This window comes from Xylona heveae, assembly GCF_001619985.1.
Source record: "Xylona heveae TC161 unplaced genomic scaffold L228scaffold_2, whole genome shotgun sequence".
NCBI lineage: Eukaryota > Fungi > Ascomycota > Xylonomycetes > Xylonales > Xylonaceae > Xylona > Xylona heveae.
The window spans coordinates 1,775,004-1,789,442 of NW_017264194.1; the positions used below are offsets into that span (position 1 = coordinate 1,775,004).

At 50.2% G+C, this 14,439-nt stretch overlaps 4 protein-coding genes across 4 annotated transcripts; 1 reads left to right on the forward strand and 3 right to left on the reverse strand.

Moving 5' to 3' along the window:
* Positions 1-1,542: 1,542 nt before the first annotated feature.
* L228DRAFT_244198 (hypothetical protein) lies at positions 1,543-3,932 on the reverse strand (the record flags this gene model as incomplete). Its single annotated transcript, XM_018331864.1, has 1 exon — positions 1,543-3,932. A coding segment is annotated over exon 1 (1,558 nt), but the record flags the coding sequence as incomplete, so codon positions are not given.
* Positions 3,933-6,229: 2,297 nt separating this feature from the next.
* L228DRAFT_75322 (hypothetical protein) lies at positions 6,230-10,519 on the forward strand. Its single transcript, XM_018336832.1, has 4 exons — positions 6,230-6,575; positions 6,634-7,428; positions 7,615-8,761; positions 8,819-10,519. The coding sequence occupies exons 1-4, from the start codon at positions 6,413-6,415 to the stop codon at positions 10,239-10,241; spliced, it is 3,528 nt and encodes a 1,175-aa protein (XP_018190930.1). The 5' UTR covers positions 6,230-6,412; the 3' UTR covers positions 10,242-10,519.
* Positions 10,519-13,035, reverse strand: L228DRAFT_75370 (hypothetical protein). Its single transcript, XM_018336833.1, has 3 exons — positions 12,680-13,035; positions 12,360-12,593; positions 10,519-12,222 (listed from the first exon to the last, which is right to left on the reverse strand). The coding sequence occupies exons 1-3, from the start codon at positions 12,796-12,798 to the stop codon at positions 10,797-10,799; spliced, it is 1,779 nt and encodes a 592-aa protein (XP_018190931.1). The 5' UTR covers positions 12,799-13,035; the 3' UTR covers positions 10,519-10,796.
* Positions 13,036-13,052: 17 nt separating this feature from the next.
* On the reverse strand, positions 13,053-14,367 carry L228DRAFT_280618 (estradiol 17-beta-dehydrogenase-like protein 12-b). Its single transcript, XM_018335801.1, has 2 exons — positions 14,205-14,367; positions 13,053-14,148 (listed from the first exon to the last, which is right to left on the reverse strand). The coding sequence occupies exons 1-2, from the start codon at positions 14,316-14,318 to the stop codon at positions 13,282-13,284; spliced, it is 981 nt and encodes a 326-aa protein (XP_018190932.1). The 5' UTR covers positions 14,319-14,367; the 3' UTR covers positions 13,053-13,281.
* Between the last annotated feature and the right edge of the window lie 72 nt (positions 14,368-14,439).

Here is a 14,439-nt window from a genome sequence, read left to right on the forward strand (position 1 = left end):
GTGAGTAGGCCCTCGGCTCCCCGCTGCAAGTTCAATGAACTGATCAAAATTCGTAAAGGCGTGTTACCGTATCTATTACCGCGCCAAGCGATGCCCTGGAGCAGGACTTACTGACCTTGGACCTGCCCGCCAGTATGACGGTTGCTGACCTCAAGGCTCTCATCCAAAGTGAAACCAACTTGTCAAATTCCTCACAACAACTCTTTCATAACGGACAGCTCCTATCCGATGATACCAAAACCCTCGAAGAAGTGGGAATTGGAGATGGAGAAATGCTGGCCATGCATGTGAGAAATCGTACGCCCGGAGGGGCCGGAGGGGCCGGAGGGGCCGCTGCTCGTGGTCGTGCCGCCGCGGGAGCCGGCCCGTCTGCTGGAAGGCGGACACAACAGGGTCCCGATCCGGAATTGATCCGATTGCAAATTTTGGGTGATCCGAATATGCGGACCGAGTTACGAAATCAAAACCCAGAGCTAGCACAAGCTGTGGAAAACCCTGAGCGATTTCGTGAGATGTGGTACGGTTTACAGAGGCAACAGGCGGAAGCCGAGATGAATAGACAGAGAGAGATTGCCTTGCTAAACGACGATCCATTCAACGTAGAAGCGCAGGCAAAGATTGAAGAGATGATTCGGCAGGAGCAAGTTATGGAGAATTTACAAAGTGCACTTGAGCACAACCCGGAAGGTAAGGAAATTCAAAATTGAAGATTACGAACTTTGAGCGGCTGACAGCGCAATTTGAAGCATTTGGAAAGGTTCATATGCTGTATATTGATGTCGAAGTCAACGGTCATCATGTCAAAGCCTTTGTCGATTCTGGCGCCCAGGCCACCATCATGTCCCCATCCTGCGCTGAGAAATGTGGCATAATGCGCCTAGTTGATAAGCGCTTCGCTGGCGTTGCTCGGGGTGTGGGAACCGCTCAGATTCTCGGTCGTGTCCATGCTGCCCCAATCAAGATAGGAACCCTCTTCTTGCCCTCCAGCTTCACCGTCATGGAAGGTAAAGACGTTGAGCTCCTTCTTGGACTGGACATGTTGAAAAGACATCAGGCATGCATCGACCTTCGCCAGAACAAGCTTATAATTCAAGACGTGGAAGTTCCCTTCCTTGGTGAAGCAGATATCCCCAAATTCGAGGAAGAGCATCTCCTCAATGAACCCACTGTTGAAGGACCCGGTGGAGCCAAGCTCGGCGGGCGATCTGGCGCAGTGGTTGAGCCTGGTTCATCAGCTCCGGCTTCTGGCGCCTCTGAATCCTCCAATTTTCGAGGTCCCGGTCGCACATTAAGTGAGGCTTCATCAAGTGGCCCTCAATCATCTCAGACTACTCCCGCCGCCCCGAGCAGCCAACCTGGCCTCAGTCAACGCACAAGTTCTTTCCCGCCTGAGTCGATTGCGCAACTGCAACAACTGGGCTTCTCTAGAGAAGATGCCATTGCCGCATTGGAAGCTGCGGGAGGAAACTTGGAGTTCGCAGCAGGGCTGCTATGGGAACGATAATTTCACGAGTCACGCATCTAATTAATTCATTGCATTTAAGCGGCGTAGAAAGGTTGCATGCATTTTATACGCGCTTTTGTTTGCGTGCCTAATCTGAATTTCTGTCAAGGCCCGCCGTCGTCATTAGGCAGTTGACCCAATGCGCCCTCCTTTGCCTCAATGGGTTTGTCAGATCACTTGATTCACTTCGATCCATTTATCCAGTGCATTTAAACCCATAATTTACTTCAGATATCTTCTGTCACACCTTGTCTTTTTGTTGCTAAATCTAATCCACACTCTAGATTATCTAGAAGACTGGATTCTCAAAGAAATGAATAATTTGCCGACGACTGACCAGGAAAAATAGGAAATGATGCAATAAGGGAAAAAAAGATGCTCTGAGAGACAATGCTTTGGTAAGCGAGGGATCATAGCTAGATCCACTACCTCAATTTATAAACACATGGCTTCAGGACGGTCTTCTCTTCATCGAGAGTCGGACCGCCAAGCGCGTCGGCATCGATGAATTTTGGCTTCTGCTTCTTGGCTTGTGCTCCGGCATCGTCTGCACCTGGTTTTGGAACGCATTTTCCTCTTACTGGGGTCGCAGCTTTAACAAAATGCATCTTGACAAACATTTTGTTACTGAGATCGACCGCAGTGGAATCCTGTTGAAGAACGAAGCCTCTCTTCCGTAAGACCTCGATGAATGCGGAGACATCTGTCTCTTGCTTGGGTAAATTCCCTCCATCAATTTCGACAAATGCTTCACGCTCTGTTTCAGGATCAATGTCATCGCCTTCAGCAGCATTGCCTTTCTTGTTCTTTTGTTTACCCGCGGCCTGCTTTTTCTGTCTGTGGCCGACGCTGTGTTCAACAACACGACCAGCTTTGCCTACACGACCGAAACGGCTTTTGATTTCGGCTACCCAGAGTTCACCTCTCCAGTGAAGGATTCGGTAGGCTTCTTCGACAAAGTCGATCCAATTGGTGCCCATGAGGGCCAAGCAAAAGATGGCCACATTAACACTACCGTCCTTGAGCGGAAGGTTGGCCATGTCTGCTTTTGTTACCAGTGGACTGGGACTTTGCAGATCAAAGCTGCTGATTTCAAGCTTCAGCTTCTTTGCTGCAGCCTTGTCCGATGTAAACATCTGCGCTAAACGCGCATCGCCGCATCCGAGGTCTGCTACTCTGCATATACCGTCGGTACGGGGCAATGATTGGACCGCTCCCGCTACATCTTTACTGCTTCCACCACGGCCACCGTGATGTTTGTCTCGTCCTTTGCCTCCGTGGAACTTTATAGCCCCTCGTGTCTTCAGCGTCTCGATATATCCGTCAACCGGATTCTCGGGCCACACTTCGACTTGCTTCCTGAAACCTTCGTGATATTCGTTGAACATTTCAGGATTTTGGGAGAAGACATCGAGCGCATTCGCCGAAGGTGTTGTATAGAGCGTCTCGTTGAGATAACGGAAACGCGCAGATATGAGCTTCTCACGCATCTTGGCCTGCAGGGGCGTGAGTTTCACATTGGGCGCAGGTGGTGCGACGGGCTGAGCTGCCGGAGTAGGACCCGACGATGCGGACGAGGGCGGGTGCAGTGTTTCTGATTGTGCTTCCTGCACATTTTTCTCATGCTGTGCTTTATTCTTCTTCTCTTGCTTCTTCCCTTTCAGTTTGTCCAGTTTCTTGCGCTTGTTGGTCTTTTCTTCGCCGCCGATCTCGTGGGTTTGGGGGGTCGCATTTTTCGGCTGGCTGGGTTTATTTGCCTTTTCTGGTACCTTTCCTTCAATGACCTGATCCCATAGCTCCCCTATGTTCTTGTCTGTCACATTGACACCTCCGGTCGCTCCCTGTCCTCTCTTCCGCTTCTTCGACGCCTTGGATATACCACCTTCACTGTTTTTGTTCGCCTCAGTGATTGTGGGCTTTGGAGTTTCTGGCTTGGTCTGCGTTTTAAGCTCGGTGGAGGATACCGACCAGCCTGGAACAGCAAACATGATTGACAAGATCTTCGCCGTTCAGGTCCTCTGTCTTGAATAGCAAGAGCAGTCCTCAAAACACTTTTTGTGGTAAGACCGCTTCTCAAGAAAGTTTTAGGTCGCGGCACTTGCCTTTGAACACGGCTGTGGCAGATATGCCTTTCCGTATTAAACGCACACGCTCTCTTCCAGGAAAACGGGTACGAGAGGGCCTCCGTAGAGAGTCGAGGCAGAATGCCTGAATCATCTTCTCGGTAGGTTCCGTACGGAGATTTTTCGGATTAGTTAACGTTCAGTGTTGCCCCCGACGAAAGTTGGGCTGGTTGGTTGTCGAACCCTGAGCTACTCCGTAGCTCACAAACTCTCTTTACTCCTAGAGGCTTACTCTGTCCAAATTGCATCAAAGCGGTCCTACTCGTACGTACTCCGATAAGTAACGTGAAGACAAGTTCTTCTATCTGATTTTGCCTTATATCAAGCTTTGACCACTTGCTGTCCCCTAGCATTATAAGTGAGAAAGGAGGACTTTTCATTGATTCGTTGTATGTTTGATGGTAACCCTCTACTCTGAGCTAGCGTTCTTAATTATTCTGCTTGCAGATTTCTTGGTTTTTTTTTTTTTTCTGCATGGCTCCATTTGCTTGGTACGGCCATCAAGTTGTGCCGCACCCCGGTTCCGAGCCTTGTGAACGAAATGATGAGTTCCCGCCTGGCGCAACTACAGCCGACTAGCTTGGGCAACAAAATTTAGCAGCTTTTACGGAATTGCCGCCCCTTGGAGGCTGCAACACTCCCATTCCTTGATAAGAGATGATGATGGGTTCTGAAATATGACGCTGCGCTTGAGAGCTGTTGCTCACATCATCAGTCCATAAACTTGATCTTTTGCCAAAGATGAAAGCGGGCTCGAAAACTCAGCACCCTGGTTGGCTCATACAATTTTGGTTGCTGAGATTATGTGTGCTTTACCCTACGATCCTGAGAAGCTGAGATGCAATACATCGGTCGTGTCACATGGCTTTCTCGTGCATCCATTTTTCCGGCCACAGCCATGATGGCTGGCTGAAAATGCTCGAGCTACCTGCAGCGATTAACGCTGTAATGCATTCGATTGAGTCTTGCCTATGTGGATTCAGGGGTGTTTTGATACGTGCAATCAGTTGGCCTTTCCACCGTTGGCACAAGAAGCGACCCGAAAAGAATGGCTGAACATATTGCGCCCAAATTTTTATGACATCTTTTCAATTTGTGTCGCTGTCCGCTGGGTCGGATTCATGGTCGAGGTGGAAATGTTGCAGGCTCGTGCATGACTGGTACCATGAGCTCTGGGACAGATGTGAGCGACATGGCCAGGATGAAGCTACTGCAATTTTAGCTGCAACGCACCCGCCCCCCTTTTCATTCCTTCTCCGATTCGGACGTTACGATCCGATGCTTGGAATATGCTATAATCAGTGATTGACGTTGTGTGCGCGCCCTTTGTCGACCAGTGCTGCATGCTGTCCAGGGTCTCTTGAGAATGTCCTGTATTTACACACGGACGGTGGCATCTTTGTCATGGCATCTATTTCACTCCCCTAACTTACCTACCTACCTAGGAGTATTCTGGTTATGCGAGGCCGGAGCTACATGTTCATATTCTTTTCTCGTTCCTCACTATCGGTACAACCTCCGCCTCCGCGTAGTTACTGGACTTTGGTACGTAATTAGGCCGCCAGAAACCCCTTGCACCAACCCGGGACTGTGATCCCGGCCATCCCTGCAAGCGGTGCTGACCTGGAGATCGTTGCATCAATGTCCTATGTCGAAAGCCAAAAATTAAATTGGAAGAGTTCATTTCTATTATTTGGGACCCGACAGTGATGCAATTTTGCGCAGGGACTATGGATGGGAAGCTTGGCGCCCCCACGTTCGGGCTGGTCAGTCTAACAATGAAATAATAATGTAATTATTACTGTCGTGGGTCGCAGCGAAAGAACCCACTCAGTCTACCAATTACAGTGGGTGGGTAATCTCATGCGATTCTGGCTCCGTATACGGAGTATTGAACGGACTGGCTACTAGTCAGGAATGACTGGAGTCTGTTTTTTGGGGGTGAGGAATTGGTCATGTTCTCCCGGCTCTTCAGTCAAGATCGTCATGACACTAATATTACGGAAGATGCCAGGGCCAGGGGATGATTATCGGGAACAACTCTTGAGATGGCTGCAGTCAGCCCGATTTTGCGCACACTCTCCACTCCAGTGGTACTACTCTGACCTAAATTATTATCTCATGGTCGCTCGTGCACCATTGTGTCGACTTCGGACGTCCCGAGTAGGTGAGTTGACAAGACTCTTTTGCCCCCCTTTTCCTCATGGATTTACGATACGGTAGTTGCTGCAATTCGCTGCAGAAGGCGGAGCCCCTTGCCCCCGTTGGGGGCTTTTTCATCTACTCCGTACGTACTGTACTTGGCTAACCCTACTATTGTACACTAACGCTCTCTCAAGCTTCCTGCCGTCACAACCCGCCGGTTGCACTAAAGTTACCTGAAGAGGTGCAGGCTAAGGGTCGTCTTTCAACGGCTTGATCCCACTAAACTTAGCGGGGATAACAGTTTAGAACCACCAAGGCCGAACCGTAGCGTCCGAACGAGCACGGGCCGCGCAGCATAGATCAGAGAGCGGATACTTTATTATCTAAATTCCCATTGTTACTGCTCTTAAACGTGGGGACGGTCCATTCTTAAATGACAGCAGGAGCCGATCTGAATGGGTCAACTGCAAGATCTGTTCCCACCTTGCTGGCCGAATATATGGTCGACAAGTGATTTCTCACAGGGCACCCTGCCCAATGCTCCAGTGACGTCTAGTCATCTCAATTGCAATCGGGCTTCATTCGATATACTACTCATGTTTAAGGTTGTGGTGACTCCTAAACATCTATTGCAGAGACGATGCCGGAGATTGCAAGATCCACAGCTCCGGAGGCGACTGGGTTGAAGGAGGACGAGGAGTCCTCTCCTCAAGCAAAGGCGGAGCCTTCTCCTCCGAACCGGGACGCGGAATCGCTTCCAAATCCCAAAGCGTCACGAAAGCGAACGAAAACTGGATGTTTAAGTAAGTTTCGCCCAATCTAATAATTCGAGATTCGCGCGAGCTCACTGACCAATTGTAGCGTGTCGCAAACGTCGTATAAAATGTGGGGAGGAGAGGCCTACTTGCAAGAATTGCATCAAGTCCAAACGGTCTTGTGAAGGCTACAATCCTCGAGTAATTTTCAAAGATCCATTGAGTGCAATACGGACACCAGGAAATGCTTATCAAAGTAACTCACTCAACCTTCCCCGGCTGGATCGATCTTCAACCTCGAGTTCATCCAATGCTGGTCATTCTCGCGGTCAACCGACAACTGCTCCGACGAATCCTCTTCCCGCAATTGCTCCGCGGCCCGTCCCTCAGTACGATCCGCATCTCTCAACGTTCTCTTCCCTCGCAGCGCTTCAAAGTGCACCTGTATCGTTTCCTGCGCCCACCCATTCACGAAATGACAGCATTCCCGCCGTCCCAGAGAATTTGCAGGCACAAACATCGCCTTTTTTTCATGCAAGAGCGCCGGCAGAATTCCAACAGTTGGCCAGCCACATGCCATCGTCATTCCTCTTAGGTCGAGACGCAATATATCCTGCAGAGCCGTCATCGGGGGATTACACCGAGCTCGTTAGCCAAGCCCACCCGGCATCTTTTTCACAATTTGTGCCAGGGGTTGGAAATTCACCCGGAATCGAAACAGCAGTTGAGGTTGCCGGCAACCTTCAGGGTGCTTCGGTGGCAGAGTATCAACCGTCACCATCCTGGAGAACAGCAACGAGCCATGAAGTCGAAGGTTCAGGGACTACTCAATGGCCTTCAACGACTGAGGAGGCTTGGCAATCTGGGCCCTCTCAAGTCATCGGCACAGGATCTCACAATGGTAAGTGAGCCCCAGAAAAAAATGGGTTGTCCATGTTGTCACTTGCCGAACCCCAATGTATGAAAGTGCTTCGACTCGGCTTCTCCCTCAGATAATTGGACTATAGTGTTGTCGGCTCGTGTTGTTTCTGCTCCATTAGTTGCGCATATTTTCAACTCGTTCGTCATACTAACCTGTCAATCGAAGCAGTTCCTTCAGTGCCGTTAGGGACACCACTCGACCAACATTTGAAAATGCCGCACAGCGGAGACCCCCCCATCAAAGCAGATTCCGCAGATATTGGCGGATACTTCTTGGGGTATAAAGAAGAAGAAAAGTATTCGGATATTGAAACGGACGATTTAGGCGAGGACGATGTCATGCAGACAGACAGCGAAGTTGCGGTAGAGGACCAAAATACAGGTCTTATTCGTGCGCTTCATGCAACCCAGGATGAAAAGCTGATGCGTTCGTTCACCTCCTTTCTGAATGAACCTAACATTCTTTCCACCTACCGCCCGTCAATGATCGCAACGCCGCTGCTGGATCCGAAAACGGCTAGAATTTTTTGTCATTTTATTACGGCTACGGGCCCAAGCCTGTCCATATTCGAGAGACATCCGATGAATCCATCAGTGATTCTCACTGGTGCACCAGTTCCCCATGCTCAACAGAGCCTTTGGACCTATGTTCTCCCTGTTATGGCCCTCCATCACCAAGCGCTTTTACATGCTATGCTCGCACTGGCAAGTTTACACATTTCTCGGCTTCAAAACACGTCATCTACGCCCTCCTTAAAGCATTATCACTATGCATTGCGCAGAGTGGGACGATGCGTCGCGAGTCACTCTCAACGGCTGGAAATTGCAACTCTGGCTGCAACATTACTCCTTGGTTTTTATGAGGTCATGACAGCTGAACATACAAAGTGGAATAGCCACCTTTCGGGTGCGAAACAGCTCATTGCGGAGCTAAATCTAGCTGAAAAATCTAAAAGACTGCGTGGAATGAAGCGCGAAGCAGCAGCAACGATTAAACAAGCGCAGGATGCTTATTTTGCCGGTGATCCAACCTCACTGTCAAACCTTCACATGATGGGGCTTAACCCGCTCGCAAACGCTTTTCGGCCAGAGGATGATATAGATGAGAAGCTTATTAGCAAGCTTATGGGCCGACAGTTTCGTTATGACTATTATGGACGCGTCATAGACGGCGAGCTTGGAGGCGTCGCGGGTGCGCCTAAGCCGCCACTGAGTCCTCAAGATATTGAGAATTTCAAGACCCAACAGGATCTCTTTTGGTGGTATTGCAAGCAAGATGTCTATCAAAGCGTGTTGAGCGGCAATGCTCTACTGTAAGTCCAAATGCCATTGACTGAAACGACGACTAAAGCATCATTAACTGTGTGCAGACTGGACTACGACCGTTGGGCGGACTGTACTCCACGAGCCCCTATCGGCAGGCTGAACGCTGTGTACGGCACTGTTGACCATTTGGTTTTACTCTTAGGTCGCATAGCCACCTTTGCATGCAATGACCTTCGGCGGAAAAGGAGGGTGATAAAAGCGAACGGGGGTGTTTGGAGACCGCCAAAAAAATTCCAAGCTGGGCCTACCAATGCTGCGGCAACAAATCAAAATCCATTACGCTCGCAGAACACTGCTCAGCAGAATCCCATGGATTCTCAAGGGGCCGAGGACACGCAATCCGTTAGAAAGAGGCCCTTGACTGGACCTAATCCCTCTACTGCCCCTCCACAGGGATTTCCATCGGGCGCTTCCTCCGCTGGGCCAGGCGGACCCCCTCCGATGGGAATCAAAATGCCATCGATGTATGGAATGGTACCTAGTGAGGGGCCTCCAGACATGCCTAGTGCATTTACAGCTACAACATTAAATCCTCGCACATCCTCATCGTCGTCCTCATCATCAACTACGCTACCACACGGAACTTCCACTACAGATACAACCAGCAGTCTCCCAAATAGCGGTGCTTCGAGCCGCCCGCACCACATTTCTACAGTTGACGACATCGAGCTAGAGGCGGCTACTGTAGAGGCGGAAGAGGAGTGGAGTCAAATAAACGATGCGATAAACACTTTCGAAGAGTCTCTTGGATCAGAATATCAACCTCTCTCACCCGAATATATGCAACCTACATCTACGCCTTTTGGCCCTGCGATCTACTATCGCACCTACTCGATGGCATGCATGTGGGCTCTCTTCTACACTGCGCGCATCATTGCTGCGCGGGTTCAACCGAGCATGCCACCCGCTGCCATGGTAGCCGCTGGGATCGCAGCTCGCGACACAGCCCAGCTCGCAAACCTCATTGGCCGTATTGCCGCCGGTATACGGCCAACTCCACCCTCACAGCCTTTGAATCCATCGCTCGGCGCTGCGCTCGTCGAGATCTCCCTTCCACTCTTCTTTGGTGGTATTCAATACATCGATCCCGCTCAACGAAATTGGGTAATTGCCCGACTCATGGACGTCACACGCCGCACAGGCTGGAGATCATCGGCCGCCATTGCCGCCGGCTGTGAAGCTGCATGGGTACGAGCTGCCGAAGCCGGTCGTGGCCCGCCGTATCACCGCCGAACTGATCCCCTCATGGACGAGACTCGAGTGGCCGCCAATCGCGTGCCACAGAATGCTGCCCAGTCTGATCATTCTGCCAGGTCCACTGGAGATGAAGCGAAAGCTGGAGATGTCCATGCGCAATTGAATAATCTTGACAGAAGATTCGTCACAGTCAATTCTCAGGCGAGATTACATTACGCTTTGGGTTTACTGTCAGTTGAAGAAGACATTGCTCGGTTGGATATCAACTGAATTTCCAACGTCCCGGGGTGCCATTGCGATGATGGGAAGCTTCGAGCGTTGCCCGCAAAACAGCAGAACTTTTGTTATAACACCACATCATTACCCCTCACGCCCTGCATGATCTCACCTCTTTTTAACATATCATCTTTCTTGGAAAAAGCCTTGCCATTTCTTGGATAAACGCAAACGCATCATCAGCGGTATTTCAGCGTTGCAATTTCCCCCTTTCTTCGTAGGAATATACCATTTGCAGCGGCAGAACCCTATCAATTGGCTTCCGTTTCAATCCCTTAATTATCCATCCTTGTGAAACTTATGAAAATCGAAGTACACAAGCCGCCCAATTTGTCTTGTGAAATGTAGCAAGATCGAACCAATCAACTCTTTATCATATCCGCCAATATGGAATCATCAAGCAATAGTTTTCAGAAGAGTACGCCGTGTGAGCAAGGGTTTTGGGTGAAAGTGCAAGTGAAAATGGGTGTTTCCTGAGACCCGTAGTAAAGGAGAGAAAGCGAACTTTTTGAGCAGAAACCCGCACTATAATCATGATAACAACCACTTTTACCACCTTCGCTCGCGATACTTCATACTTCCTCTTCCCTTGAATTTGATTTCCCCAGATGTTGATCCTGCAGGAGTCATCGCTGGGCCAGATAACCTGCCGCCATCACTTGCCCTGGCATAATTACCACTGCCACCTGAGCGGCCGGTAGTATTATTACCGAACCATCGATCATGATATCGGCTACGGCCTCCTTGAGGGTCTCGAGGTCCTCGAGGATAGTCTCGTGCGTCATTGTAGTTGTGCCTTTCATCGGGCCGTCCAGTGCTCTCAGCGTCCGGCATCTGCTCATCTTCATTCCCACCATGATCATCATATTCGCGCTCGATAACGCCCTCGTAGCGGCCCTCGGCAGCTTCACCACGCTCACGCAGACTTTCTTCATGGTGGAGGAGTTCTTCGTCTAGCCGTTCTCGCTCGAATTCGTGTTCGTCAAAATGTCGTCGTCGACGGCCGTGGCGACCGCGGGACCGAGAGCCGCGGCGTCGGAGATGAGGCGAGCGAGACGAAGAGCGTGGAGAGCGTGAGCGCGAAGGTGAAGAGCTGCGGCGACGAGCACTGCGAACGCGGTAACGTTCGTGCCTGCGCTCGCGGTCGCGATCGCTGTCGTGTTTATGTAAAAGCTTTTCTTTAGCGCGGGAGGATCGATGGTGGTGGTCGCGTTTTGAGCTGCGATTATAAGTCCGGTCTCCTGCTCCTTTTTGCCCTTCTTGTGCTAGTTTTAAACTGCGGGCATGAATGGGAGAGAGTTTTGAAGGACTGCGGCTGCTACCCTGATCAGGGACTGATGTTTCTCGGCCTGACGGAACGAATGTGGATGATACATCTGTCGTTTCGGCCTGAATGAGTGCGGATGAGGAGCGTTGACGAGGTCGACCGCGCAATGTTGAATCCAGGGCGTCGTCGCTTCGGCGGCGTGATTCGTGTGTCTTGTCCTCGTCCTGTTTAGATATAGTACGAGAAGGAGATGAAGAACGGGAATTGGACCCCGAATTTTGATTCCCGCGTTCTTGTTCGTGGGTTTGTCTATGGCCATTGTGGTGGCTCTCGGAGTGGTGATGACGATGTCTATCACGGCGAGGCGGTGTTTGAGACCCAGACCCCGGAGAGCTGCGTGAAGGCGACCGCGATGGTGTCCGTCTGCGCCGCTTTCGCCCACGACGGAGCTCTTCCTTTTCTGTGCCTGTGTCCATTTGGTCTTCTTGAGCAGATGCTCGGCTGGGGGCCGGTGCAGAGGCAATATTGCCCTTCGTGCGTCGTTCCAATTCTCCACAACTTGCTACCAAAACATCCTCATATGGTCTGTCGTTCTTGTCGACAGAAACTTTGGCCATGCGCTCAAGAGTTTGCTGGCCGGCCACAAGTTGCCCGAAGACAGTATGCTTCGTATTCAGGTGAGGGCACGGTACTAGTGTTATGAAGAATCTGTGAATTGCAAAGTGAATACGTTAGCACCTTATGAGATTCAATAGAGAGGCCATTTTGAGCTGGGTTGCAAGTCATGCCCGCTGAAGGTGAATCGTGATGTCCAAAAAAGCTCCCACCAAAAATAGTATACTTACTGACTGGTATTTGTATTTTTGCCGCGGTTGGCCATGCATATGAGACCCTCGCGGTCAATCTCGCGCCATCCAATATTCTCATCCTCGAATTCACCGCTATATATTGATTGACCACCGGTGCCATCTCCCTTTGTTATATCCCCGCCCTGGATCATAAATTCATCGATGATTCGGTGAAACGGTGAGAGCCGATACGACAGTGGCGGGTTCGAGCTGGTGCATAACGCACGGAAGCTAGAGACACAATACACAATTAGCTGTCATATAATTGAGATCACCGAAAGAATGTATGACGTTCTGGTCATTTGAAGCAAGCTTACTTCTCACATGTCTTGGGAGCTTTGTCGACAAAGAGCTCGATGACTAGTCGTCCTGCAGGTTCGGTGCCGATTTGTATATCCATAAAAACTCGTGGCCTAACAATTGCCACGGACGCCATGCTGACAAGTATCAACTTGTTCGCAGCGGGACACACTTACTGTGGGATTGTTGTTTGTGCATGGGGTAGAAAAGATGGAATGCTGGAGAGCTTGGGCCTGGGGGAACCACCTCCATCGGTGAAAGTCGGCGCCGATGGCTTCAAAGCTAATCGAACACCCCGCGATAGTAGCGAGGGTCCGAGGAGGTGTAGTGGTAAAGCAAAACGCATATTTCAAAGAAGCACTTTGACAAAGCAATTTATTTGATCTATTTGACTTTGTTATTTAATAATTTGTGACTCTAAATTTATGCATGGTCATTGACACGTTACATGCCGTGATCTACTTCGTCGTCTGCCGAATCTGTAGCATTTCGAGGTTCTCTGGCCTTGCTCGCATGTGTAGGCGGTCGGACAATCTATTAAGCTCTGTCCATCTTATAGAATACTATATCTAGTATTGAGCTTGTAAATGCGTGCATGGATGGGTCAAGGTAAAGCAATTCACAAAGCTTTCTTAGCCTCGCGCTCTTGCTTTTTCAGGGCCCGCTTGCGAATGCTCTCGTGCATAGCTTTGTTCTGGCCAAGAGCAACGTGGTTCATAGTTCCCACAAATGTTGACAGAGCCCAGTGCATCAAACCATGGCTCCAGTAAGGGGTTGAAGTGTAAGCAATTCCTTGAGCACCCCCGCTTCTTCCAATCTTCGCCAGTGTCGTCTTGACGAAGTTTCTCGGATTCGGAATTGCCAAGCTCGGTCGGCGAATCTTAGACATAGCGGAAGTAACAAGATAGCTGATGACAAGCTCAACCTGAACACCATGCGGTTTCAGTTCGGCGCCTAGAGCGGTTGACCATTGCTGCAAGAACGCCTTGCTGCCAGAGTAGGTCGCAAGCAGAGGAGTTGGCAGGAGACCACCAAAGGAACCCATGGTCAGAATAAGTCCCCGTCCACGTTGTGCCATTCCAGGGGCAACAATCTGGGTTACGCGTAGAGTACCAATGCAATTGACCGCAATGATATCGTTCAATTCTTGTTTGGGAGTCAAGATGAAAGGCACAGGCATTTCGTGGCTTTTGCCGACATTGTTGACGAGAACAGCAACATCAAGGCCATCCACCAATGCCTTTAGCTTCGAATAATCCTCGTCGAGATTCTTCGTAAAGTCCATGGTTAAGATCTTTGTCTGAATGGCTGAGCCGGCATATTTGGTCTGGATCTCCTGCGCGAGAGCTTCAAGCTTGGACTGGGTCCGAGAAATAAGAACAATGTTGAAGCCCTTCTGGGCCAACTGGATGGCATACTCTTTGCCAATACCGTCGGAAGCACCGGTGACAATGGCCCATGAGCCCTTTCTACCGAATTTACGGAGCTGACCAGGAATAATTAGGCACATGGAAGCTTTGATCAAAGACACTGGGTGCTTACCGAGGTGCCGCTCAGCACAAACAAACTTAATAGAGCTCTAGCATAGCTCACAACCTTTGCAAGGAGGTATAAGCCACCAACTCCGGCAAGAATAGTCGTCAATGTGCAAGCCATGATGGCGGGGTGCGGATTCGCTGTTGACTCGTTGGAAATGTTGGGGTCTATTGTCTGGGGAAAGGAGCAGCTTAGCGACGGACAAAGTTACAGAGATTTCATAAGATGTGCACAATTTGTG

Coding starts and splice junctions, on each gene's coding strand:
- L228DRAFT_75322 (XM_018336832.1), top strand. CDS start 6,413: ATGCCGGAGATTGCAAGATCCACAGCTCCGGAGGCGACTGGGTTGAAG. Junction 6,576..6,633: donor AACGAAAACTGGATGTTTAA/GTAAGTTTCGCC, acceptor GACCAATTGTAG/CGTGTCGCAAACGTCGTATA. Junction 7,429..7,614: donor CGGCACAGGATCTCACAATG/GTAAGTGAGCCC, acceptor TGTCAATCGAAG/CAGTTCCTTCAGTGCCGTTA.
- L228DRAFT_280618 (XM_018335801.1), bottom strand. CDS start 14,318: ATGGCTTGCACATTGACGACTATTCTTGCCGGAGTTGGTGGCTTATAC. Junction 14,149..14,204: donor TTGTGCTGAGCGGCACCTCG/GTAAGCACCCAG, acceptor ATTCCTGGTCAG/CTCCGTAAATTCGGTAGAAA.
- L228DRAFT_75370 (XM_018336833.1), bottom strand. CDS start 12,798: ATGGCGTCCGTGGCAATTGTTAGGCCACGAGTTTTTATGGATATACAA. Junction 12,594..12,679: donor GCTCCCAAGACATGTGAGAA/GTAAGCTTGCTT, acceptor TTGTGTCTCTAG/CTTCCGTGCGTTATGCACCA. Junction 12,223..12,359: donor AAAAATACAAATACCAGTCA/GTAAGTATACTA, acceptor TGCAATTCACAG/ATTCTTCATAACACTAGTAC.